This window comes from Canis lupus, chromosome 1, assembly GCF_003254725.2.
Source record: "Canis lupus dingo isolate Sandy chromosome 1, ASM325472v2, whole genome shotgun sequence".
Taxonomy (NCBI): Eukaryota; Metazoa; Chordata; class Mammalia; order Carnivora; family Canidae; genus Canis; species Canis lupus.
In genome coordinates this window covers 62,739,761-62,767,737 of record NC_064243.1, presented here as the reverse complement: position 1 = coordinate 62,767,737, position 27,977 = coordinate 62,739,761, and the positions used below count along the sequence as shown (strand labels likewise).

Sequence of the window (27,977 nt, the reverse complement as noted above, 5' to 3'; positions counted from 1 at the left end):
GCCACTGAGAGGCGTGTGCACTATAGAAAATGATGCAAACAACCCAATAAATATATAATCTGTGTGGGGGTTTTGGTCATTAATATTTGACAGGAAGTTCTAAATTGTGATTCTTCCTTCTGAATGTTTGATTAGGAAATGCATCTACTACCACAACTGTGATCGACAGCAAAAATGGATCTGTGCCCAAATCCCCTGGAAAAGTGCTGAAGAGGACAGTCACAGAAGACATAGTGACAACATTCAGCTCCCCAGCAGCCTGGCTTCTGGTCATTGCTCTGATCATCACATGGTCAGCTGTTGCCGTTGTTATGTTTGACCTAGTGGATTACAAAAACTTTTCAGGTAAGATCCCTGGAATGTGGGTTTTAGATGAAAAGAAGCAATCCTGCCGTCTTTGTTGCTTGTCATTTCATCTTAGTGTGAGACATGAAGCTCCCCATGAATGTGCTCGAGTGTCAGGGAAGGCTGGTTTCCCTCTCCTCCATTTCCTTCTATTCTTCTTTGCCTCTTGTAGTGAGTGATTTCAAATGAAATGTATTTCCATATTTGTAACCCCGAACACAAACTGAAGGTTACAGTTTCACGAAGATAATGATTCAAAAGTTTGGTGGAACAGGGATTTTATCAATTTAAAACCAAACTGAACCAAATAAAAAAAACTTCTGGACAAGTGAAAAATTGTGTAAAGCATTTTTAAGCCCCTCTTCCATCTGGCTCCAAGCTTCTTTTCCAGACATTCTCTTTGCTCCTCCCATCAAAACATCCTATTTTGAGTTTCTGAAAATAAAGAGTGTGAAAAGGATTTTCCCAGAATTACTGATAATGAGATACTACATCTTGAGTGGCCATGTGTTCTCATGGGTTTGGAGTAAAACAGGAATAACACAAATGAGGAAAGACAGATTTTCATTATGGCCCAGTCAATCTTTGACTATACTGTTTATCTCTTTGTTCAAGGCATTTTAACTCTTTTAAAATTATATTTGTGTATTCCCACATCTGACATGCTCTATGGACTGTGAGTTCCTTGAGGGAAAGAGTTAGGTGTATGATAAATATTAACTATGTAGACAAACAAATTTATGCTTTTTACCACAAGCAAAACCATTTCATTAAGCTCTTAATGCACTCGTACATATTTGCACCATTCATCCCCATCCCCACTTCCCATTTTCTTTCTCCAGTGGGAGTGGAATCAGTAGAACCCAGACACTCTAAGTGGTATAAATTGCATTCTGTATCGTCAGAGATCCTCTACTTCTGATTATGGCATTTTACTCATTCAGCAGTCATTTATCAAGAACCAGTATATGTGCCAGGCAATGGCTATAGTAAGAGAAATGTAAGAATAAATATAACAAAGTCATAGAACTGGATCATTTGGGTTTATTGACACGTGGTGTGATTGAGATGATTTTTCTTGCACTACACTTGATCTTGGCCAAAAGGCCAAGAAGCGATAGAGGGGATTCCTCTTGCAGTACAATTGCTAGCTGTGCTAAAGTGAGCATTATCAAAAAAAAAAAAAAAAAAAAGTGAGCATTATCTAACAGGCGGATAAGTCCCATGATGTCAATCAGAGAAAAACACTATTTATCCAGAACTGTGAACCTCTGCTCTAAATAAGCAATACTTTTGGTACGCTGTATAACGTAGGCTTTTAAAAGAACATACAATTGAAATGCCTGTAATATAAAATTATGGCCTAGAATTTTAAGTGAAAAACTTGGTTACAGTACCCTAGGTAATTTTATTTACCTTGAGTCTATGTCAACTGTGATAGTTCACCTATTCTTTCTTTTTCTAGAATTTCATTCATTTACATTTTAGAGTCAAGTATGATCATAAAATATAGTTCAAGTTTTACAATAGACATATCTTAAGAATTGTTTGTTAATCGCCTATTTGAAAAGTTAGTAATCTACTAAGTACACCACAGAAATTACCGTTGCGAGGAATTTGTCCTTAATTATTTTATAAAATGAGCGGCTACCTATGATTAAATTTTTAGATTAGATTACTAAAATGTAAGACACACTCACAATCCATGGTAGAGCTTCCCTGGACTGCTGTAATTAGGTATTATTGATAATGCCTGTGTGACTGGCATTCATCTTAGAGGGGAAAAAATAGGCTCTGTATTATTGCTATTTCATTTCTTCTTTCAAGGAGTGTTTATTAGGCACATCTTCTAATTGAGGCCTCCTCCCCCAGTTTCCTATATTTATTAGTGACCTAACCATCTATCCATTACACACACACACCAAAAAAAAAAAAAAAAAAAACCAAAACCAAACCAAAACAAAACAAAACAAAAACCCCTGCAAGTCATCTTTTAAATCTGCTGACACCTGAACAATCACCATGCTCAATGCCAACAAATTCTCATGTTTCATGAATCCCCTCCCTTCTCTGGTTACTACTGTCTTCATTACGACATTTCAGACCTGGATTTTCTGTTAAAGGCAGTAATGCAATTTCTTCTGGTCTCCCTCATCCAGACTCTTCCCTTTACCATTGCTCTAATCTTCATAAAACATCAATTTCACCAAGTATTTCCTGTTGCAAAGTACAAATTCCTTGGCATGCAGTTCAAGGCCTTGGCTTAGCTCTCCCTTTTCATCTTGTTTTTTTTTTTTTTTTTTTTCCTTTTCATCTTGTAATTCAGGTCATGCAAACTGTTTTCCAGCCATCCTTACTATTACTCTTTCCTCCTTTCTTTGCCTAGAAACACATACATTCTCACTCTTCCTGGCCTCTGCCTTTACTGTCCTCCTGCCCACTGCACCCCGCCCCAACCAGAAAATGTAGTAAAGTAGTTAAAAATGTGAATTCTGGTGCTGGATTTTGCTGGTATTAAATCCAGATCTTATAATGTCCTACCTGTGTGATATTAGAAAAGTCATTTAGCCTCTCTTTGCCTCAGTTTTATCACCTATAAAGTGGGGACAATAATGGTACCTATGTTATAAAATTGTTAAGAGGATTATATAAGAGAGTATATTGGAAGTGCTTAGACTAGAACCCGCTTTATCACAAGCACTGTATGAATATTAATATCACTAGTAGAGACTCGTTCCTCCATTTTCTTGAAAGATGAACTCATCCTTCAAGACTTAACTTCCTTTTTTGGTGAAACATTCTCAGATTTCCTGAGAAAAATTCGCTGCACTGTGCTTTCATTCCCTTGGTACCTTATGGGTAGCTGTATTAACACCAGTTAACACACTGTAGGATAAGTATCTCTTTACTTATCTGTTTCACTCAGAAACTTAAACTTATCCAAGGACTGTCTTATTCATCTCCGTACCTGAGTGCCTGTGATGTAGTAAGTTTTCTGCTATCCATTTCTTAAAGGATATATAATGTTGACATTTAGATTTTGAAATAATTTCTTATATTAGGAAGAAAAAATACCATAAAATTTTTATTTCATCCATTTTTGACCAACTTTAAAAATTAAAAAAAAAAACTTTGATAAAATCAGAACAAAAAAATAATAAAATACGTTTATAAAATGAAATGTTACTTGTCATATTTTGTAATGGTCATCTATTGCTACATTATAAATTACCTCAAAAATAAGTGGTTTAAAACAACAATAAACATTTATTACACTGGGGCACCAGGGTAGTTCAGTTGGTTGGGCATCTGCCTTTAGCTTAGGTCATGGTCTCAGGGTCCTGGAACCGAGCCCCAAGTCCAGCTCCCAGCTTAGTGGGGAACCTACTTCTCCCCTTCTCTTGCCCCCGTCCCCTGCCTATGTTCTCTTTCACTATCTCTCTCTCTCAAATAAATAAATAAAAATATTTTTTAAAAAATTAAGAGCGCCTGGGAGGCTCAGTTGGGTGTCTGCCTTCAGCTCAGGTCATGATCTCAGGGTCCTGGGATGGAGCCCTGCATCAGGCTTCCTGCTCTGTGGGGAGTCTACTTCTTCCTCTTCTTCTGTGTTCTCTCTTTCTCTGTCTCCCTCTTTCTCTCAGATACATAAATAAATCTTAAAAAAAAAACCCCACAATTATTATGTCAAACCGTTTTCTCAGGTCAGGAGCTTGGGAAAGGCTCAGGGTATATCTTGAAGTTGTAGTAAAGAAGTTGGCTGGGGCTGTAGATATGTTTGAACGACTTTCTGTGGTAGTGGAACCATTGGCAAGATGTCTTATTCATTTGGCTGTCAAGGTAATGCTGGTATGTTTTCACTACATGGCAACTGACTGCTCTCAGACCAAGAGAGAACAAGACAGAAGCCACAAAGCCTCTTATGACCTAGGCTTGAAAATCACATACTGTCAGTTCTGCAAAATCCTTTAGGTTATGCAGGTCAGCCCTATTTATTGTCCTAAGAGACTACGGAATGGCATGCATACCATTAGGCAATGATCACTGGGGACCAATTTGAAGGCTGGCTACCACCTATTCTACTCTTAGAAAATTATATTCCCAAGCTATACAGTTTGAGGTAAATACTTAGATATGAGTAAATGCCATCCAATACTCTAGCTGATAAAAATTTATTGTAATTACAATGGGTGCAAAAAGATAGGTGATGTATTAGAATGATTGGCATCATGAGGTCACATCTAAGAAGATAAATAATCTCCAATGAAATTGAAATAAAAAAATCATAAATCTGAAATTCTAAAGAACAAATATATAAATTCTTCAAATAAAAAGTTCAAATACTTTTTGCTAATTCAGATTTGAATGTGCAATTTTGGACACCAAAATAGTATAAGTTCAAAGACTGTATAATTATAGCATAAAACTGTAACTCATATTAACTATTGGTTGCATGGGATATATACACTCATATTAAAATTCTAGTTTCTTTTCTCCATTTAGTGAATTCTTGCCTTTTTTATGTTGATTCTTCACAGGAAAAAAAATCATTTGCTTCAATAAGGGTGTCAAAACATAAATGGTACTCTTCTTTTTTTTAAGATTTTTATTTATTTATTCATGAGAGACACAGAAAAAGAAAGAGAGAGAGAAAGAGGCAGGGACACAGGCAGAGGGACAAGCAGGCTCCATGCAGGAAGCCTGATGTGGGACTTGGTCCCGGGGCCCCGGGATCACGCCCTGAGTCAAAGGCAGACGCTCAACCCCTGAGCCACCCAGGCGTCCCAATGTTACTTTTATGTTCTAATGTTATTTTTAATTGATACCATTTCAGATATTTACCAAATATTAATATTATTAGGATGATGAGTCTTTGTACTACATAATGTCTTTGAAATATATATTGTCAACCAGGCTAGTGATAAAAAAAAAGAAAACACACTGGGAATAACTGAAGACAAGAGAGGGCAGGTGTCCCTGGGCTCTAAATTACTCTCTGGCACTTTAAAAAGTAGGTAAACACTTTTAAGGCATTAAGAAATTGTTCACAGAGAAATGAAGATCTATTTTCATAAGTAAATACTGTATTGGATTGAGAAGAAGGATTCTCTTCTAGGCAAACTTCACATTTCCTGATTTTATTAATTTGATCTGATGTACCCAATAATGTACCTGTGAGGCATATGTAGAATCAGCTTTTATGTGCTTCTTTCAGAAGACTTGAGTTGAGTCTCCAACTCCAAAACCTGCAAACTAACGTGACTAGGAACTTGGTTTCCTTGTATGTCAAATAGGAATAGTACCTTGCTTTCTCGTCTGCAAAATTTATGACTTTGCTTCTTTCTGTCTAAGCTGAAAAATTTTAGGACATCAAAAAACAAGCAAACAAAAAAACCCACCAAAATCAGAAACCAGAAAAAAAGATTTCACATATCCTTCATTTTTCTTCCTAAAAATAAAGTTCAAACACTATCCAAAAATAATACAGTGTATCTATCAGAATTCGATCAGAGTAGAGTCACCATGAGTGGTATAGAATAGTAGATTAGTATATGGCTTATGCATTCATGAGAGCTGATTGGCAGTCTAGGTGGGGCTATTGAAATGTATCTGAACTAGGTCATGGGTCCGTAGAGTGGAAGTTGGGGTAGGAGAGGAAAAATACCTTTATCCTCTACCTTTCTAAATTCTTGGCTGGGACCCCTCTAACAAAAGATAAATTAGCATGAAAAAAGCATTCGGATTTATTTAATGTAAGTTTTATGAGACACGGGAGGCTTCGTAAAGAAAGGAAGACCTTAAGAAACAGTTAAGCCCAAGCATTTTTATGCTAGGTTTGAAGAAAAGTGGAAAGTGGGGGAAAAACGTGACAGGACAAAAAGAGTAGGAGCTAAGTGTCATAAATTGAGGGAAAGAGCAAGGGCTGTTCATTCAGATTCCTCTGGGCATCTTGGAAATAAGGCTATTCCTTTCCTCTGGGTTTAGGGAGGACACCTTTCTTATGAGAGTTTTATGACCTGCTTCAGAGGAAGGTCAGGAAGTCCTTCTTGCACATGTCATTTCTCAAATTCTTTCAGCTGAAAACATTAAATATGCCAAGGTGCCATATTTGGGGAAGCATGTCCTGAATCCCGTCATTGGAAAGGGCAGATGGAAATAGAATAAGGGAAACTAAGGACAAACTGGAATTGACAAGGACAAACTGGAACCTTTAACTGACTCTCTCCACCTCAAATTACAATGATGTGGGTGAGCTGCAAGATGAATTGGTGCCTTCCACTACGGAACTGCACAAGCACCTGGCCAGGATTTGGAGATGCTGTAGGAGGCGGTCCAGTGGGAACTGGAGAACACGTGGCCGGCTGCTGCCACATGTCAAGGTCAGCCAGCATATGGGTGATAATGTGCATGAGCTGCAAGAGCACCTGCCCTACACCAACCTTCAGAGAATAAGCAATGGCTAATATTTCTGTTTTGCTTTCTGAAGCTCATGCGAATTTCTCTTGTGCCCAACTGTTATCTAGACCTTACACATGAGGGAATTCTGGGAAATGTAGTTCTAGTGTAGCAATTTAACAGCATACAAAGCCATCATGTAGGTGACCGTATAGCTTATCATCTAAAACAGGATAGGATGAGCACTGGGTGTTATTCTGTATGTTGGTAAATTGAACACCAATAAAAAAATAAATTTATTAAAAAAATAATAATAAATAATAATAAAACAGGACACCCGTGAGCATGTAATGGAGAGCTGATTATACTGACCTCAGAACAACAGACACAAACCAAGATTCTGATCACCCAGATATTATCCTTCTTGCCTTTACTTTTTTTCCTGGAAGATGGAAGTCTTCAGAAAGCCAAGTTGGAGTAGGGGTGGGATGGTGGTTAGTGCAGGGCAATGTTGCTTTTTTTTTTTTTTTTTTTAACCTGAGGCCAGAGGATCACAAAGGCTGCCAGAGGCCTTGCCCCCAAGCTTCTGCAGAGTCAGCAAGGAAGCTCTTGCAGAAAATAGAGTGGAGTCCTGATGATTTAATAACTCTTTAAAGATCAGAATTTGTGGGCTTTGGTTGACATTCCTTACAAACTTGTTTGCCTTATATATATAAAGAGACAACTTTTTCTCTCTAAACAATGATGTAAAAAGAATAGGATTTCTGAAGAGATCACTACAAACCCAGGCATTAGTAGATATTAATGGTTTTCTTCTAGGTCAGAAGATAGAGGATAAATTGTAGTAGCTCTTGGCTTTTTATGCCTAAGAACAAGGGTTATAATTTATTAGCATCCTCATCCATAAGAAGGAAAAATCATTCTATGGCTGTACCAGGAAGTCTCCAAGAAGCACATTTGGTAATTTTTGCATGCATTCCACATACTTATTTCAAAACAATTTTGTAAGAATTAGATAAGATAATCTATGTAAAACATACGTGCCTGGCACATAGGAGGCACTCATTAAGCATAACTTGAATTTGAATCTTATTACCGGGAAGTAAGATCAGTAATCTGAGAAGAAAGCCAGCAAGGACATGATGGTAGGAAGCATCAATTTCTTATGAAAGTCTTGCAGACATCTCCTGATGTGCCTTTTAAATAGATTTTCTAATGAGGTGTGCCATTTATCTACTGCTCTTGGAAATTAATTTCCCTGATTTTTTTTTTTTTCTGGCACTTAGCCCAGTTAAGCAGGTGCACTGTCTGTCAGGCTTTGAATGTAGAGGAAGAAAATGACTCAGGAAAGACCCAAAGCCAATCAGAATGTATAAATTTAACATTTAATGGTTATGTATATATGTATGTGTGTGTGTGTGTGTGTGTGTGTGTGTGTAGAGAGATGTCTGTGTGACTGTATATGAATATGTTATCACATCTTAGGAGACTTGGAAGACCGAGGCACTAAATGCAACATTTTAGACTCTATCAGCACTTGTGTGCACTGAGTTTTCAAGTATAGTTGACATTTTGTGTGATTCTAATTCTGATTCAAGTCTTACTTATCTCAACTCCTACTTTTCTATTCAATGTCCCAGGCCTGTTTTGTCCTCTTGGTCACTACATCTAAAAGGATACATTCCATTACCCAAATCCGGTCTACTTATAAACAATCAAGGAAGCAGAAGTTTCCATAGTCCAGTGATTTCCAGATCCTAATTGAAGTTTGTTGCCTCTTCATGAAGGGAGGAAAAAGATAAATAAACATTTATTCATTTTAAAGAAGTATTCTTAATTTTATTGTGCCTACATTTTTAGTCTTAAAATTCTCTTTGGAAATGATGATAATCACAGATATTATTTCTGTCACTGTTTTTAAATGACATTCTTCTATAAAATAAAAAGTTGACATTTTGATGTTGGGCTCCAGCTTTTGGCTGGTGGTCAATTTCAAGGTCAAAAAAACCAAAAACTTGATACCAGTGCTCTATACCACTCATTTGAACCTTACCAAATGAGGCCTTATGTTGAATTTATAAATTTATCTGTAGATGGATACAATTATAAATCATACCATCTGTTAACACCCCACTTCTTGATGGATCAGCTATTATACATCTTTCAGTGCTATGCTTAAATTCACTTCCTTAGAAAAATCTTTCCTGAGGTGACTGGGTGGCTTAGTCGATTAAGTGTCTGCTGTCGCTCTGGTCATGATCCCAGGGTCATGAGATCGTGCCCCACATCAGGCTCCCTGCTCAGCACTATCTCTGTCTCTCTCTCTCAAATAAATAAATAAAATCTACAAAGAAACCCAAAAGACAAAAGCCTTTCCTGAACTTTCAATATAAATCAAGTCACCTTATCTTATTTCCTCGTTATATTATTTACCCTTTACTCACAGTATATATTTACAAGTTGTATACATTTAATTAGGTGTGATTTTTTTTAAAGATTTTATTTATTTATTTCAGAGATAGAGAGACAGTGTGAGCAGGGGGTAGAGTAGAGAGAGAGATAAACAGACTCCACACTGAGCTCAGAGCCCCAGGCAGGGCTCGATCCCACAACTCTGAGATCATGACCTGAGCCAAAATCAAGAGTTGGAGGCTTAACTGTCTGAGCCACCCAGGCACCCCAGAATGTGATTATTTATTTAAAATCTCTCCTCTCCACTGATCTGTTAAGTTTGGGGAAACTTATTTCATTTACTTGATTTTTCAGGTGCTTAGAAGTATTTAGCACAAAGTATGAGCTCAACATTGAATGAATGTTGAGGTGAAGAATAAATGAATAAATAAGTAAATTCATAAAGGAAAGGGTGAGAGCATTTTTTAAAACTCTGAATGCTGAGTAAAGAGTATAGTATTTCTTTTTACTTAAGATTTTATTTATTTATTTGAGTGAGCAAGAAAGAGAGAGAGAGAGAATGAGAACAGGGAGGAGGGGCAGAAGGAGAGAGAGAAGCAGGCTCCTTGCTGAGCAGAGAGCCTGGATGTGGGGCTGGATCCCAGGACCTAAGGATCCTCAGCTGAATCAACGGCAGACACTTAACCAACTGAACCACCGAGGCACCCTGAGCATATTATTTATTTATAAAATATTAGTTTATGATGATACTGATAATATTAGTATTCACATTTAAAATACATTTTAAACCTCTTTTTCCTTCAATTGGATTTTAAGGATTTCAAAGGTAAGGATTGTCATATTCATCTTAATCTTATTGCCTGATACATATTGTTCAATAAAATTTGTATGATCTAAACAGAAGTTATTTGCTAAGCATATCTAACAAGCAAACAAATAAAAAGAAAATAACCAAATAAGCAAAGACGCAAAACAATAATAACAAAAGAACACATGGACTTCAAGACAAGAACCGAAGTAGTTGAATACAGGCTCTGAGGGCTAGAATTTGGGGTTAGAATCCTGACTCTACCAATCAGGAGCTGTGCAATCTTGGGGAAATTACTTCTCTGTGCCTCAAGTTCATCCTCCAGGATAATAACAGTACCTGTTTCATATGGCTCTGTGAACATTTAATAAGTTAATACATACAAAACACTTGGTATTTTGAATGGCACATCATCATTATTAGATAAATTGTAGTTAGTACTGTTTTAATTTATTCTTCATGACCTTAAGCATATTTCAATGTTTCAAAAAGATGAATAGGCATATTTCAAAAAGATGAATTGACTACTTGATTTCTAATTTTTAAATATCATGTGAATATACATAGATTCTAGCAATTACACAAAAGAAATCCAATGATTAAAGTACTATATTTTATTTTAACATTGAGGAAATGTCCTAGCCATCCTGAAATGGTTTGTAACTCTTATATGATAGAGTAAGCACATAACTCATGGCACTACATTCTACATTTTAAGGTGGTTAAAAAAAACAACAACTTTAAAATTATTCCCTCAGCTAGCACTGAGCAATAGAATAGCTAAAGAGACTATATAATATAGTCAAGAGTTTCCAAAACTAAATCTTGGCTGACCAAATGCATGTTTATTAAATAATTAGTCCAGATATACTAATGGCTATATTAATCTCAAATCTAATATCTCTCTTCTCCACTGGTCTGTTAGGTTTGTAATATAATGATCCAAGTAAATCATCCAACTGGAGTACAGTGATATTTTGACTATTCTTATGCTACTAGAAAATTAATTCCATTGAATGTTAGCTTAGAAACAAATCTATCAAAATCTTTAAATCTATGGAAAGCTTGCTTTTCCTTACTTGCTAATATCATGGCATTGGAACTGTGTCCATATTTAAGATACGTTTTTTTTTTTTTTTAAAGAGGAAAGCAAACTGGTTTTTCAATTAATATAATAACAACCACACTATGCTCATTAATAAAAGTATAGTAAGATCCTTTCATTTTATTTAGGTATTTGACATGAGTAAAAGAGGCCAGAAGTTATTTGCAATTTGTTTCAGAATATAAAATGCCCTTTATTTGACATGGGTCTAGCTCCAGTAGGCTGGAAATATTCCAGGCTTAAACATTTGCAACACGATTTTGCCAGCAAAAGTTGGTTGATTGGGGTCATATTGGGAAAGAGAGGTGAAGTGTACATCTATTTGCATTCAGTAGCATTCCTCGTTGCCTCAAAAAGTTACAGTTGAGGAATAGCAAAGAATAACTTAGAAACATTGCCATGAGACTATTAAATATTGAAATAGCCACGTAATTTTAACTGAAGTTGCTTGTCTTTAATTTCATTAGGGTTCCATACAAGAGTACATTTCTAAAACACTGGAGTCTGTTAATAGTAAAGATGAGTATGGGAAAATCTGAATTGAGAAAATGTTAAAAAGCAGCAGGAAAATGCCCATGCCTCAGATTTTGAATGGCAAGGATTGGAGCTACACTATGACTATTCAAATGTAGATTAGAAAAGTGACAGTCATTTCCTTGTGCAGTCAATAAAACAATTAGCTCACCAAAAGTGCTTTTAAATCAGGATCCTAGTTTTTCTTTGGTTTAAAAGCATCTAAATATCCAACATCTGCAAGTATTTTATTTTTTCAAAATGGTAAATCACATGAGTTTTATCTTTTAGAATCTGATGTACTTCAAAAGCTTTGTGTCGGCCCTTTATTTTATTTTATTTCCTACATGGCTATCACTTAAAAAGAGAAAGCCTGATTATTGTAATCTAATATGGGTATCATCCAGAGATCTGAGGGAGAAGAGAGAGAAACGATGATAAGTTAGAGTGGAAGAGAAAAGAAGATGGAGAGAAAAAGGACAATGATTTGGGAAAATATATTATCTGGGATGTTAAAGGATAAACTGAGGCATATTCAAAATGTTAAGAGTTTGGAGAAAAATCGATTGGAACCAGGCATCACCAAACAGAAAGTGGTTATGAGAGTTCCTCTTACAGGAGTTAGAAGACTTTTATAAAAAAGAGGCTGAAGCAAAGCAAGGAAATTATTTGATTGGCTGTAGCTAAGCATTTGCCTTATTTGGGAAAGGTTGGTTGGCTGTTCGTGATCAGTTGTCCTTAGGTTTTGATTTCTTATCCTTAGGTTTTTGTTTCTTAACCTTGATGCATTTAGTCTTAGGTTTGGTTTTGCTTACATGGGCTGCTGGAGCATTAGAAGCACTTCAGCCTAATGATCTCCTTGTTTAATTAATTCAAAGTATGAATTATTGCTTCAGGAAGATTTGGCTTTTTTTTTTTTTTAAGATTTATTTATTTATTTGAGAGAGATAGAAAGAGCAGGGGGAGGAGGGGGTAGGGGCAGAGTGAGAGAGTCTTCAAGCAAACTCCCAGGGCTCCATCTCAGAACCTGTGAGATCATGACTTGAGCTGAAACCAAGAGTTAGACACCCAATCCGCTGAGTCACCCAGGGTGCCCCAGGAAGACTCAGCTTTTTAAAAGTGTTCGTTATTTTTAAGGGAATGTGTGTATCTGAGTGTGTATAGGAGGAAAGAGCCCCATGAAGGTACCTTTTGACACATTCAAATGTTGCTAGATATAAATGCCATCTCCTTCCTGTATCTTCAAAATCTCCACTTCTAGTCTCTCCTTTTCCATGGGTGTTTATGGGTTTTCTAACTTGGAAAAACAAATTTCCCTCACTTTCTTATATCCCTGTTTATACCCTCTTTGTTTCTGATTCTCTAGCCGAACTCCTGTTATGAGGTGATCTGACACTATTCTATCACTCTGCTCAAATGTCTCAAAAACACACATCAAACAAATGAACAAATCATGAACTTAAGTGTGAACAACTTGCACACTTAACATCTTCATCTTGGTTAAGCCTTACAGCATTAGAACTGTTGACAGTCACTTATTTATTAAAATCTTATATTAGGACTTTTATAACTCTTCTTTGGCATCATTGGCTTCTTGCCCCCATCAGACAATATTACCTTGTTCCATTGCTTCAGTTGCATGACTTTGCATTACTCAAATAAGTGATAAACAAGCTGACATCATATTAAGCCTACTTATCTTTAATATATGGCTCTCAATCTAATAATAGGATCAATCTTCTAAAATGGCTAGATTAAAAATAATAAAAAAAATAAAATGGCTAGATTGTGAAATTTAGAGGATAAAAGCAGTGACACAGTTCAAAACAATCAAAGCACATTAAGGTAAGTTTTAAGAAAATGCATTCGTCCCATCATGGGAGTCAGTAAAACTATTTTTATTCTGAAGGAAAAATTAATCTCATAAGCATTTTTATTTTCCCTGTCCTGAACCTCAATCTCTCTCCAGTTTTCCTGTATAAGGATGTTCAGTTGGCTTAGCAAACTCAAGATTCCTGAACTAGTTATATTTCTTTCCAAGCCTGCCTCCTAGATTCTAAGACCAGTTCATTTTCCAGTTTTTAAAATCAGAAACATGGGACTCCTTGGAAGCTTCCCTCTTTCTCTGCTATCCATAAATGTTTACTCAGTGATCAAAAACCACTTATTGAACTGTCAAACGTCTCTTGGTTCTGTTCCATACTCTGTGCCTTATCTCTAGAATTCCTGCCTTAGTTTTCCCAAGATTGTTGCAATAGCCATGTATTCTCTTTTGCCTATAATCTTGCCTTTGCCTCCTTTTCATTCTGAGGCCACAATGAAAACTGCAAATCTTTTTATTATTATTATTATTATTATTCCCCTATTTAAAATTTTAGATGTCTTCCTTTAAATATGAGTATGGATGTTGTCCTAGTCTGTTGGCTTACTTCATTGGCGTGGGACAGTGGCTGATCCTCCAACAACTCCAGCTTCTGATAGATCCTTCTTCAGGTTCTTCCACTCCTGGCTGAGGAGCATATTTAGCATGACAAGGGCAACAGCTACTTCTCTGTGGAGAGGAAGTTTTGGAGATCATAGGACTGATGCAATTTCCAGTTTGTTCTCATGAAACTCATCCCATCCCTTGCAGGCTCCAGATTTCCTTGCTCCCTCCACTTCATGTCCATATTTTCATTCCAAATGCCTCTTCCTCTCCTTCAGACCCCAGCTCCACCTGCGTAAGTAAAAATCTCTCATAGTGTGGTTACTATTAGAAGTACCAAGTGAAGGAGTGCCTGTGTGGCTCAGCCAGTAAAGCGTCTACTTTTGGCTCAGGTCATGATCCTGAGGTTCTGAGGTTGAGCCCTGCATCAAGTTCCCTGCTAAGTGGGGAGTCTGCTTGTCCCTTTGCCTCCCCCCCCATCCACTGCTTGTGCTCTCTCTCTCTTTCTCTCAAATAAATAAATAAAATCTTAAAAAAAGAAAAGAAATACCAAGGGAATTTCACAAATCTCATTTTCCATTTCACCATTTTTGAGGATTGTTTATTGAGGGTAAGGATAATGAATTCAAGGGAATTTCAACCTTTGTACATCGTCTCTATGTTAAAAACCCAGTTGGAGGAAAATTACTTGGAGAAATTTGGTTTTGAATATACATCACTTTTGTAATTCAGGGCAGGTGATTATATACAACTTTTGAACATCCCACTTTTGGAATATAACATATATTCTTGAGTATGGCAATATCATGGTTATCACCTGTCTGTGGAAACATTCATTTAAATAGAGAAAAATGAGTCTTCATCATACTCTTTTCTTAATAAACGCAATGGAGAGACGCTCTACAGAAATATCTTGTTACCTCATTACTTAATTATGCAGTCTAAAATGAGCTGACCTAATATTTATATTTCTTGCTAGATCGCTAAGTGTTAATCAAACAAATACAAACATTTATTTTAACCTACATATTCAGTTTCAAGGAAATTTTGCAATATAGCTTGAATTCCACATTTTTGTCCATGCAAAAATCCTTGAAATGATATTATACTGCAATGATATTATATACTGCAATGGAGGTTATCCAATGCAAAGCCTATATTAGGGTAGTTAAATTTAATTTTCTTTGGCTTCCATTTCTCCATTTTATTATTGTTTTTACCTTTGCTCTTCCACCATCTCTATTAGTTAGCCAGGTCCACTCCAATGAACTATTCAGTGGAAATCATTTTAAAGGACTACTATATGTGGATTTAAAAAGAGGATATTCAGAACAAGCCTCTTTTAAAATATTTATTAGGTGGAAAAGCTATTTTTTTAAAAAGCTATGTTGGGGTGCACTTGAGTGGCAAAATTGGTTAACCATTGAACTCTTAGTTTTGGCTCAGGGTTCTGGGATTAAGCCTTGCATCAGGTTCCATGCTCAGCATGGAGTCTGCTTCAGATTCTCTCTCTCTCTTAAACAAACAAACAAACAAACAAAAAAAGGTGGGGGGTATGTTAGTGCTACAAATTATTACTATTCTAGTTCCAACAAAAGTTACTTGTCAGATACCAAAATATCAAATATTGTCTCTGGAACTGAAGTGATCTTACAAAAATATAGCTATCTTCTAGGGAATTTTCAAGAGAAAATAATGGGAAGATTTGGAATTCCAGTTAGTGTGCCTTTTACAAATGTCCATTGGCAGGAAATAAGTATACCTTAGAGATTAACTATGGAGGAATAAAGGTGCTGCATTAAACATTTCTTTAAGTCTGACTTCCTTGGAAGTGTTATATTTTTCTCATTGGCTTTACTTCGAATTTGAAGTGAAATACAGAATAAGAAAACAATAAACTCATAGGGAAAAAAAAGGCATATAAGAGAGTGTAAGAGAGTGAAAGCCCTTCTACTGTGATAATAAAAATTAAAGATGGCAGTTCTGACATCATTGAGTTCAACCAAGTTTGTTCAGGTTAAGTGGTCTAACCCATAAGAAATTGTTTGAAAGTTACTTCAGACTGATCCTAAAATGCTTTAGAGTACAATGTCTTGAGTAAATGTCACTTTGATAAAGACACTGACCTTAATAAGTCGATATAAAAGCACATATTTTTGTTTGTTACTTCTTAAGTATCTGCACTTAATATTGTCAATGCTGGAAACTCTGGGATCTGAAGACTCAGAGGGCTATTAAGTTCACTGTGAGTGCATTTCCTTTCAAATATGTTCTGGTTAAAAATAAGCTAAATTAAATCAGCATTTCATCCTTATATTCTTAGGAAATTGTTGACTATTATAAATGATGCCAAACCTCAAGTCCAAAATGTTTAATGAGAATTTGCATTCTTTCAGTTACATTTCTGAGTATAAGAACACAGCGGAGACAGCCATTGCTTTCTGCATATACTAACACAGCATTTATATCTTTTTATCTTTGTACTCGTCTTACCTACTTATGTCTCCCTTCTTCCCATCCTTGGGGGTGGCATGGGAATGAGAAACATACCAGAAGCTCTGGTATGTTCTAGGGAATTCTGTATATCCTAAACAAAGACCAAGTAATTTCACAGTACTTCAAGCAAGAATTGTTATGTGACACAGAGCATATTAAATGATGTATGATTTGCTAATATTTTTCTTAACTTGATCAAATTTTCACTAACAGAAACAAAAGTATTCCAGCACTCACCTGCAGTAAGAATGGAAAACCAGTCACTTAAAATTGGAATTTTTTTAGGTCTGGAAAATTGAAACTATATATTTTCAGACAGTATTCTTCACATATCAAAACTAGAAACACCTGTCTAGCAAGCCCACAAGTGCCAGCACTATGTTGATTATATTAAGATAGGTTATTGCACACAGTAAGTCCTAAATAATTGTCTTGAAAGAAGAGTTTCTTAGTAAATTTCATTTGGGTGTTCCTATGCTCAAGGTACACACATCAACATACATACAAATTGAATTTTTCCTAATTGGGATAACATTTGTGACACTTTTAAAAGCCCTTATGTCAGTTTAGATACAAATATTTCGATGTGAATATTTTCTGGGAGGTAAGGGACAGTCACTAGTTCTTTCATGAGTCCTGATAAACGCATTGTTGGATTTCACAGACCCTGGGGAGGTGGCCTATGATGATGTAGTGACTGAATGATCACCAGACAATATTTATTACAGCCTACATTCCTGGAACGCCACCATATGTTTGAGTTAAATGGCTCTGAACATTGGAATTAATAATTACTTAACGTTTACTATTTCCTTTACTCTGCTTTAGGTGCTTTATACCAAAAAGTTTATATACAATGAGTTTGAGTGAAGTTCAGCAAGTACCATCCAGTACAAGCAGAGACTCATGGGCCAAAGGGTCGGAAGATGGCGGAGATTCCTGTTCAGTCACCATCCTTTAGAATGGCTCAGACAGAGGCAGATGAGCAAATCCACCCTCTGAGTTGCTTTTTCCTTTGATCAAATACGCATGAGGGCAGCCTATCGTTGGGTGGGTAATTCATTTGGGAATGGATACCATGCAGTGGGAATGTAGGATGCAGAGATCCAGGGTTATAGGAAATTGACTGTTGTGCAATATTTGGAGACCTTAGTTGAAGCTGAGATCATACATAGAGCTTGCTGCTATGGGAGTCCCAGCTAGCAAACTCAAAAGAACCTCTGGCTCATTCAAGATTCCAAGATAATCTTGCTTGTTTCTCCACAATGACATTTATTAATTACCAGGTATACCATGCTGTGCTTCGAATGTATTATCTCATATAATAACCACAACAACCTTGTGAGGTAAGTATCATTACTCTTATTGTTTTACAGTTCTGCAAACTGAAGCACAGAAAAAATATTTTTTCCCTACCATATAATATTGTTTGCCAGCACTGGATATATTGTAAACCGGCATATGAGAATGCTGAATATAAAGATAACAGGCACGAAGGGGTGACTTTGGAAAAGCATAGGAATCAGTGAATTTTATAGACATGTCAAAAGTGAATCTTCTCAACATCATACCACTATCCATGGGGGGAGCATCAGGATGAGAGTGAGGTGAGTGAAACACTCACCCTTGGGTGCAAAATGTAAGGACTCTGAAAAACTCAGTAATCAAGATGCAATATTTAAAATTTTAAAATTAATGCAGAAATCTGTGATGCACAAAATATCAAAATTTTAAATAAAGACGGGACTATTATTACTAGTTTTTCCTTCTGTCTCTGCCTCCAGTATGGTCTGGCATGGTACTGGATGGGAGACCTGAACTTGAATGCTGTGTCTGAGCTCAGAACCCAAGCTTGTAACTGTTGTTTGCTGATGTTTGTCAGGATTTGAAAGATAAAGAAGAGTCTGATATAACTTGAGGAATGTAAGACTGATGGTCAAGGATAATGGTGAAAACATGGACTTGGTTCTTTAGGAGGAAAGCAGAGAAAATGACTAGTTTCCCATGTATGTTCCCATTTAGAAACTTAAGGATCTGTATAGTTTGGCTTCAAAGACAGAGCACCAATAAAAATCTTATTTAACTTTAAACTCTTCCTTGCCTCTCATGCCTCTCTTGGCACTATTTTATCAGTGCCAAGAATCCAATTACTGATCATAAGGAGCCTAGAGCAGTTTCCCCTGCATCTGGTGGTATATTTTTCTGTAAGAAATATAAGATACAATTAAGAGTGACTTGAACACTGAGAAACATTTCTTATCTCACATAACAGAAGCTCCTGAAGTAGGGCGATTATTCCAAGATTGGATAATTCAGTGCTTCAGCAATGTCATATGGACTCAAGCTCTTTCATTTTTAACCTTTGCCTTCCTCAGTGAATCAGCTACTGTCTTCATGGCTATAAGGTGATACAGCAGCTCCAGGCTTTATGTGCCCATGCAACAAAGTCCTTATTTCCTCTTTAACAGCCAGAAAACACCTCCCAGAATCTCTCATCCAATATCTGACTCTAGAACCAATTGTAAATTCTTATTTTTGTTTGTTTGTTGATAGGAATATAGCCAAACCTCACTTTTCTTATATTTAATGGAGAGATAAAATAATATAGCTACCTCATTGGGTTATTGAAAGGGAAATGTGGGTTAGTATACATAAAGTTCTTAGAATAGTATCTGGCAGGTAATACACACTTCTAAGTGTCAGCTACCATTGTTTTTATGATGATCCTTACTGTAATGTATTTAATTTAACTCACATAAACATGAGAGGTAAGAAAATATAATTTAAAAAAACCACATCAGTAAAAGGTTTAGTCGCATTGTATTATTTCTATTGATATAATTTGGATGTGATATCTGAGAGATGTAGTTAAGAATCAATTTGAAGACTACTATCTCATTTAAGATATATCTATAATCTGTATCCATTATCTATATGTACATCTATATCTATGTTTTTAAAGTTGTTGTTCACATAACTAAAAAACTAAAAATCAGAGGCTGATCTCAAGCCAGCCACATTGACTTCATGAAAGCATCTTGGTTTGACTCTTTTAGAACCAGGCGATATACATGTCTGCAGAGCAGATATAGTGCATTTAGGCATAAGGATAATTAAACTGGTATCTATTTTGTTGGATTTTATTGTTAAGTTCCTCAGTGAACATTTAGAAAAATGGGAAATGGGGAAATGGTCTCAATCTATTCAGATCATAAAAATCCCATTTGCCATATTCTTCCATTAGATATAAAATATACTAGTGCTAAAAAATACATTTAATGGTGCCATTACAATCCAGTTCCTTACATATAGTTCTTTAAAATTTTTCAATTGCAATTATAAAATTCCATTTCATTTTCTTTCTCTAAGGTTTAATCTCATCATCCAGACTACCATATCTTGCTTATATGAAACTCTCCAGAATGTAGTAAAATTAAGTTACAAAGAGTAAAGTTCCACTGTCATGGAGATAAGTTTTCCTGAAACCACCATTCTGTAACTTGGCATCCTTGGATAGGCTGTGAATCCCCTGAAATGGAACATAAAATTTAAAATTTCCCCGGAAATCCTTTCTTTCATATCACTTTTCCCCTTCCTAATATATATGCTGTCTAAGTCATCTGTGGGATCTTACCCGTCAGCATAAAATGGCATATTCTTTCCATTTTAACAATGTGAAACAACAGAAAACAGCTGTGATTCTAGTTCTCTTCAAACATTGCCCAAACTCTGTCACTTACTTTATAGGAAAATGCACTTACCATCTCTAAATTCCTCCCATTTAGTCTTGAAGGCATTCCACTGAAACAGTCCTTGACATCCTCGTCATTAAATCTAAAGGTCTATTCTCAGTCTTCATCTTACTTGACCTATCAGCAGCATTTGCCGGTTGATCACTCTACGCTTCTCAAGACAATTTCCTCACTTGACATCCAAAACATTACACTCTTTTTTATGCTTCTCTCCCTCTCTCTCTTTCTCTGAATGTGTGGGCGTGTGTGTATATCTCTGTCTCCATCCGTCTTATCTCTCCTTGTCATCATCAATTGTTGGTTCATCCCTTTGACTGATCTATCTTCTAAATGTTGGAATGTTCCTGGGTTCACTTCCATGATGATTTCACTCAATATCATGATTTTGGATACCTTCTATCCTCTACTGAACTCCCAAGTTTCTATCTTCAGCTAGGACTTCTCTTTCGTAGGTCATATTGAGTTGTACAAACATCTATATCTCCACATAGAGTTCAAATAGGCATCTTGAGTTTGACAAGTCTAAAACTCAGGTATTTATATACTACCAGTAAAAAATCCTGTTTCTCTCCAGACCCCCCATTTCAGCAAATGGCATTTCCATCGTTCCAGCTTTTCATACCAACAGCTTTGAAGTTATGCTGTACCCCTCTCTTTCTATCACACTCAGGAGCCAAACTATAAGTCTATATAATTAATTCTATCTTTTAATTGCCTTCAGAAAATGACTGCTTTTCACACACACATGCACACGCGCGCACACACACACACACAAAATCATCCTGATAGAAATCACTATCATTTTCCCCACTTACTTATTTCATTTGGCTCCAAATGATCTCTCTGTTTCCAACTTGGCACTCTTTCACACCCCTCAACACAGAGAATGAAGTTACATAAGTCAAATCACTTCATCCCTTTGCTCTAACCTTCTGGTGACTTTCTATCTCCATCAAAATTAAAAGCCTAAGTTTAGAATCCTTAACCTTTAAATAAAATAATATGTTGACATAATTCTACTCTTTTAAGGTATCAAAGGGAGAAAAATCTCTGAAAAGCTAAAATATTTTTTAAAATGAAGGAAAACATAAATCTTAAATTTAATTTGGGTTGATGAAAAATCAATTGCAACTTATACCACATTTCTAGATAGATTGCCTCTTCAATCAGATATTAGAAACTCTCCTGCCCCTTCAGAGTAATTTTCATATAATTAAAGTGAGAAAAACAACATTTTGGAAATACCTATTATGTTTATTTGCTTGTACTTTTATTTTTTAATCTTTCATTTCACAGATGGTGTCTACCTCCTAGGATATAAAAAATATGGAAGATTTATAGGTTTCAGTTTTTCTTAATTCTACCTACTAAAATTACTAGAAGCTTAAATACCTTTTATTTTTAGGTATTGGGATGCCTAACAAGGTTAAATAAATTGAATCTAGCTGGAACCTGATATGAATACTATGTTGACAATTCCAGATTTTTCCTGATGCATTACAAATTATAATAAATGGACCTATCAGTCTTAGTTTAGTCAAAGCTACTTATATCAACTTGGCACTTACTGTTTGCCTGAAAATTTACAGGACCATCTTCTCCATGTTGGTTTCCAGTATGATATCTGACAACAATATCTTCTGTTCTTGAATATCCATAACTTAGGGTGTATATTGCAATTTGATTAACATAGATGCACATTATTTCAATCCATTCCTAATTTGCCCTGTGTTAAACTCATATTTAGATTATGAACTTCTCAGGGACAATTTCTTTCTTGGTAGCCCAATAGTGTTTGGTACCATAAGTATTCAATAACTTTTCTTTTTAATTGAATACACATGCATACTATGACAAAATGTAGTTTCTATTTCTGAGCACCCCAAAAAACTGTAGCCAAGAGACATTTAAATGTACAAAACTGACATTTTGTGCCAAAGGCACAAATCAGGATAAACAGCTTTTCTTAATTTTTTTGGTAATGATTCTAACATTTTTCTCTTGTTTTTAATTACTTTTAGCGAGCTCTCTTTCCAAGATTGGCTCAGATCCTCTAAAACTTGTACATGATGCTGTGGAAGAAACCACGGACTGGGTCTATGGCTTCTTTTCTTTGCTGTCTGACATCATCTCGTCTGACGGTGATGAAGATGATGATGATGGGGATGAGGACACTGATAAAGGTACAAAGAGCATAGAGACACACCTAACTTCTCAGACCGATATTAGTTATGCATTACAGTGGTTTTCTTAAGTTTGAACACAGAGGAACACTTGGGTCAGGCTAAACCAAAATGAATACACTTCTGAGTTCTAATAGCATTATCAACAGGCTGCCAAACTCAGTAAATTCATCTCTATTTGGCTTTCATCTTACAGCTTATCTGCCATTATGGCAGGATGTCAAAATTAAATGCTACCATTAGGGTAGCATTAGAGCAAGAGAGGGTCTTACTATGCACTACTACAAATTCACAATAGTACCTCACACTTATATGCATCCTTGGGGAAAAAAATAGTAGCTATTTCACAAGTTTATTTTTTAGGAAGACTGAAATAATAACAGTAACTGATAGACATGTTTTATACATGTAAGTCATATTCATGATCAAATAACAAAAAGCAATCCCACTAAAATCATAATCAGAAGTAAATTTATTGAACCAAATGGAGGTGTAGAATGGAGGGACATAGTCTAAAAGTCACAACAATTATGCAACTAACCTATGTACTCTCTCACATATTAATAAGCAAAACTAAATAAACCCCAACCATACATAAACTACTGAGTGGATGTGAAAAGAACGACGTGTTATGGTTCTTTTACATGAAATTTTTTAGAGTCAGCCTTAGTCATCAGAAATCATGTACTCAGCCTTGACTACCAGGAAAGCTCTTATTATTTTAGCCCTCTCTATGACTTTGTCTGAATTTGTATTTGTTTGGCCCCAGCGAGAGGTCGAGACGAACAATAGAGAACTGAAATGAACATGATATATGAACTATAATGTATAATTTGGATGGCTGCCACGATTTTATTGAACTCATAAAAGTGAAACTATCTCACATAAATGTACATAAACAAAGTTTATACTTAAAAATTGGAATTTGGGAGGCAAAGTAATATAAGGACTACTAATGTCAAAACTAATAGATGGCTTTTTTTAATGAACAAAGGGAAATGGGAAAATAGAGAGGCAGTATTATGCTATGCTAAAAGTTTTTCTAATTTACTGTTTTTGTCTTGGTTTAGGAGAAATAGAGGAGCCTCCCTTGAAACAAAAAGGTTGGTTGTTTTCACCTTTAAAAATATTTTTTTCTTTTATGGCAATGTTGGTTTTCAGCGTGACTCAAATATGTTTACATGAGTTGTAGCCTTAATTTATTTTTAATGCACAGTTTTTGTTTGTGATTAGATCAAGATCTATGGTTAGATAGAGGAATACTCAATTCTTTCCAGTGAACTTGATCCCACTATTTTTAAGTTGATTATTTAATTGATACCTTCTTCAGTAGATGTACAAATCCATCTACACACAGATCCATGTGACTTGGAATTGAAGGAATGAGGAATGAATTCTGTAGCCTCAGAAATGGCCCAGAAGATGATGATGCCCATGATCTTTATTCTCACTGTGGCCAGATTTATTAATTTTACATTTTTGTTCATTTTCTCCTTATTTTATTGGCACTATTAATAGTCTTTATTTTTAGGTGATGAGTAGGGGACAGGATGTGTGAAATAGTATAGAAAAGAGTAATCTTGGAGGCAAAGACATATCCAGTCAGTATGTGTCATGTATCATCCCCAAGGAATAGTTACCTCGGTATAATTGGATGTGGAATAGAAAGATTTCTTGCAGAAATATATCTTGCTAGGTGTGTCAGTAACTGACTGGGATGATCATAAATCCAGAAAAATGGAAGCAATGTGACTAAGAAAAAGGGGTATAGCTATGGGGCAAGAGCCTCACAGGGGCAAGTGTTTTCATAAGAAGGAGAAAGAATTTCTAGAAGGGACAAGGGGAGACGGTATGCCATCCCTGAGGCATATTTGGTGGTGTCAAAAAGAAACAGTCAACACATGGCCAGACTTGATACAATTGTGATGTTTTAGTTATTGCTGCACCTGTTTAGCAGCAGGCTTTTGGGAGTATTTACTCCAGTGGAGAATTTGCTGGCTTCTGTTGCTATCTGCCTAGACCTACTGTAGATGCAAACAGTGGGATCCAAATTTGGAGCTTCAGCCTTGTCTGAGCAGATGATGATTATCTCATTATCTGGGGTAAAATCCACTTAGTGTATGTTAATTTGGAAAATTTGAATTTGTAACTTGTCCAACAAATGAGAGCTAAACTAGTGAAACTCCAATCTAGGAAAGCCAGAAATGAAAGTGTTTATGGAGTTATTGAGAAAGAAGACAGGTTTCCTGATCACAAATTCAGGATCCACAAAGCCAGAGCTCAGCCATAAAATCCAGGTTTAGAGGCTGTAAATTAGTTTATAAACTTCTTGAGGTTAAAAACAGTTTTTTAATAGCTGACCTCCAATGGATAGTGCATGGAACATAGTAAAAGTTTAAGCTAATGAGTTACTAGTCATTATCAGGAAACAACAGCTTATGTAGAATGTGTGTTCCAATTAGAAATGGAAGAGAGAAAAATAAATAGTATTTTCTTACTTGTAAATTGAATTTTACAAGAATGTCATAAGATCATATTCTCCATAAATCAATATCTAGAATTTAATAAAGAATCTGTTCTTTTCTTTTGATTTGAATTTCCCTGCGGGATTATTTTTAAATTGTCCCTTGTGATGATTAGCATAAATTGCAAATCCACACAAAGCTGTTTAATTATTTTTTTAAATTATTGCTTTGTTTTATAACACCAACAGGAAAACTATTAAATAGTTTTTAAGGATACTTTTGAAAAAGATGTCAGTAATACTCATTAGTTAAAACAGTCTAAGTGATATATGTGTTTAAAACCATGTACACGAACGTCTTGAAAGATTACTGAAAGAAGAAGTCACTAAAGATCATCTGAATATATTTTCGTAATAATATTGTTCACAAAGTTGCATGAGAAAATGGACTTCTAAGGAAAGATCTTATATATCCTACTTTGGGTAAAGAAACTCTGTAATAATGAACATTAGTTGAAGTGGACTGAAGGAAATATAATTCATTATAATTACTGGGTTTTTTTTTAATTTATTTACAGGCTTTGCCTTTGTAGTGTCATAGAGGGGATGAGAATTTTAAAGAAGTGTGTAAAATTTTGTGGAACATTTCTAATTATATTCTGCTTTCAAAAGCATATTTTAAATAGTATTATTAGAGAGGAGATACAATGAACTTATCCCTATTTTATGATGGATTGTTTTACACATTTTCATATTTAAAAATTGTGGTTTAAGAAGCATATATTTTTTGATAATCTAGAATGACAATCTCCTAAAACATTTGATTTTCATCCATTTAAATGGCATTTTACTGATCTCTTCATGAATACTCTCCCATTCAGATATAGTCAATAATATTTAGTCATTTTATATTACCTAAATTATCAGGCTATGGTATTGTTTACTTAACTGTCCTGTGTCTTTATGAAGCATTTTATTTAAATGCACCTCAGATATTAGTTTCGTTTATCGAGCTGCTATTTTCACCAAAATAAAAACTCAACTACACTATTATTTATAGGTGAAGTTCACAATTCTAAATTGATGTGTAATAATGATACAGTCAAATAATCTCAAGGTTGCAGGATTGATTATTAAATAGATTATTAATATGGATGAAATTTTGGGTCTGCAATTCTGTGGCTTATGTTACTATATATAAATACAGCTTTAGGGTATTAGATCTAGGGTCTTCATGCATCTTTATTCTTCAGCTTGTCAAAATTTTTAAATAGTAAATTCTATTATCAAACACTATATGATGAGAATCCAAGGCACTGAATCATTATAAAATATTATATTTTTATTTTATAATTATTTAAAACTCACAATTATGAAAAACAAGTACCATTGTAAATCATATTTCCTGAAACAATTATGTGTTGTGTATGGTAGGTGTGCTTTGTTTGTCTGGAATCTCCTCTTGTGTAGCTTCTTTGCAGTAGGGTATACATCATGGGTGTTGACTCCCCACCTTCCAAGGGGCACATAAGTGCAGGTAGCTATAAAGGAATAAAATTTTATTTGCATACCATCTTAAAATAGATTTGCCTGAAAACACGTCTAAGTTCATAATAGTGCTTCTACTTTACAATATAGAGAAATAGCCTTCACCCATCCTAAAATTGCTGGAATGCTGACCAAAAAGACCAATAGGCCATTCTGCTCCGTCCTGCATACATCTGCTAAAGGAGAACCGTGGTGTTGATACACAAGTGCTCTTTTTTTTGTGATGGGATAGTCTAAAGTCAAAGAGATGGTGGAGTAGAGGAGACTGGAGCAGCGAGAAGTTCCATTTAATAATGACTTTGCCTTTTATTTAGCTGAATACTGTGAAGGATTGCATTGCTCTTGAGGGAGGTTCCCATGGGAGCAAAGCAAAAAAAAATATATAGATAGGAAATAATAGGAGCTAAAAATGGCTTTTAAAAATTTAAATGTAAGTAATTCTTTTCAAGTTATTCTCAATACTTGATCTTAGGAAGCGCCATTGGCTTGAAAGACAACCAAAGCAGTGTAGGTTTGTGACACTGATTCTTTTAAATATAATGGGGATATTTTCTGAAACAACTAAAGTTTTAAAGGTGCATTGAGGGATCCCTGGGTGGCGCAGCGGTTTGGCGCCTGCCTTTGGCCCAGGGCGCGATCCTGGAGACCCGGGACCGAATTCCACGTCGGGCTCCCGGTGCATGGAGCCTGCTTCTCCCTCTGCCTATGTCTCTGCCTCTCGCTCTCTCTCTCTCTCTGTGTGACTATCATAAATAATAAAAAAGAAAAAAAAAAGGTGCATTGACTAAGCCCATAGATGCCACATTTCTGTGATACCTTTCATATTAATTCTGTATTGTCCAAAAAGGAATGTAAAACATACTTTATGTAAATATATGATAAAACATGTACTCTGATTATAGTCAAATGCCATCTTATTTCATCTAATGTAAGCTGTTTAATATTTTGTATCTCCTATTGACAAAAAATTAAGTCATATGCTACTTGCAGAACCAATTTACTCTATGTATATGCACATATATGAAAGTATTATGTATATATGCATAATACATTATGCACTGTTTATTCATTATATGTTACACAGTTTATATTTTTTACCTCCTATTAATAAAAATATAAACTATATGCTAACTATTGGTTCTTTATATATATAAGTATATATTTAATACATATTCTCTTTTGCATAGTAATTATACAATTTTTATGGTAGCTAACAAAATTATTAAAGTTATTTCTTTTGTATCTGAAACTTACCTATTTAGTCCCCAAAATAAAACATTAGAATTTGATATCCCCTTCACACATATACTGATGAAATGTTAAACTCTTTATCATATCTTAGTTTCATAAACAAAAATTTTACCTATATATTACATGACATTAGTACAAATAAAATAATGTACAATAGAATATTGATTTATCTGGTTTTTATAACTTGTTTTCAAAATAAACTTATTATATTAAATCTACCTCATTTTAGTCTTTTCATCTACTTTTATTTTATTTTATTTTTTCATCTATTTTTAATAACAT

At 35.2% G+C, this 27,977-nt stretch overlaps 1 protein-coding gene across 18 annotated transcripts in view; it reads left to right on the top strand.

Annotated features, from left to right (window-relative positions):
• Positions 1-27,977, top strand: part of TRDN (triadin) — a 362,541-nt gene that overhangs the window by 43,006 nt on the left and 291,558 nt on the right. For all 18 annotated transcript variants that reach the window (XR_007413384.1, XR_007413383.1, XM_035705844.2 and 15 more), the window contains exons 2-4: positions 136-345; positions 22,271-22,432; positions 23,503-23,535. Coding sequence is in view for 16 of the 18 variants with exons in the window: in XM_035705844.2 (XP_035561737.2) it covers positions 136-345; positions 22,271-22,432; positions 23,503-23,535 (405 nt within the window). In the remaining 2 variants the exon portion in view is untranslated. The remainder of the gene's footprint in view (positions 1-135; positions 346-22,270; positions 22,433-23,502; positions 23,536-27,977) is intronic.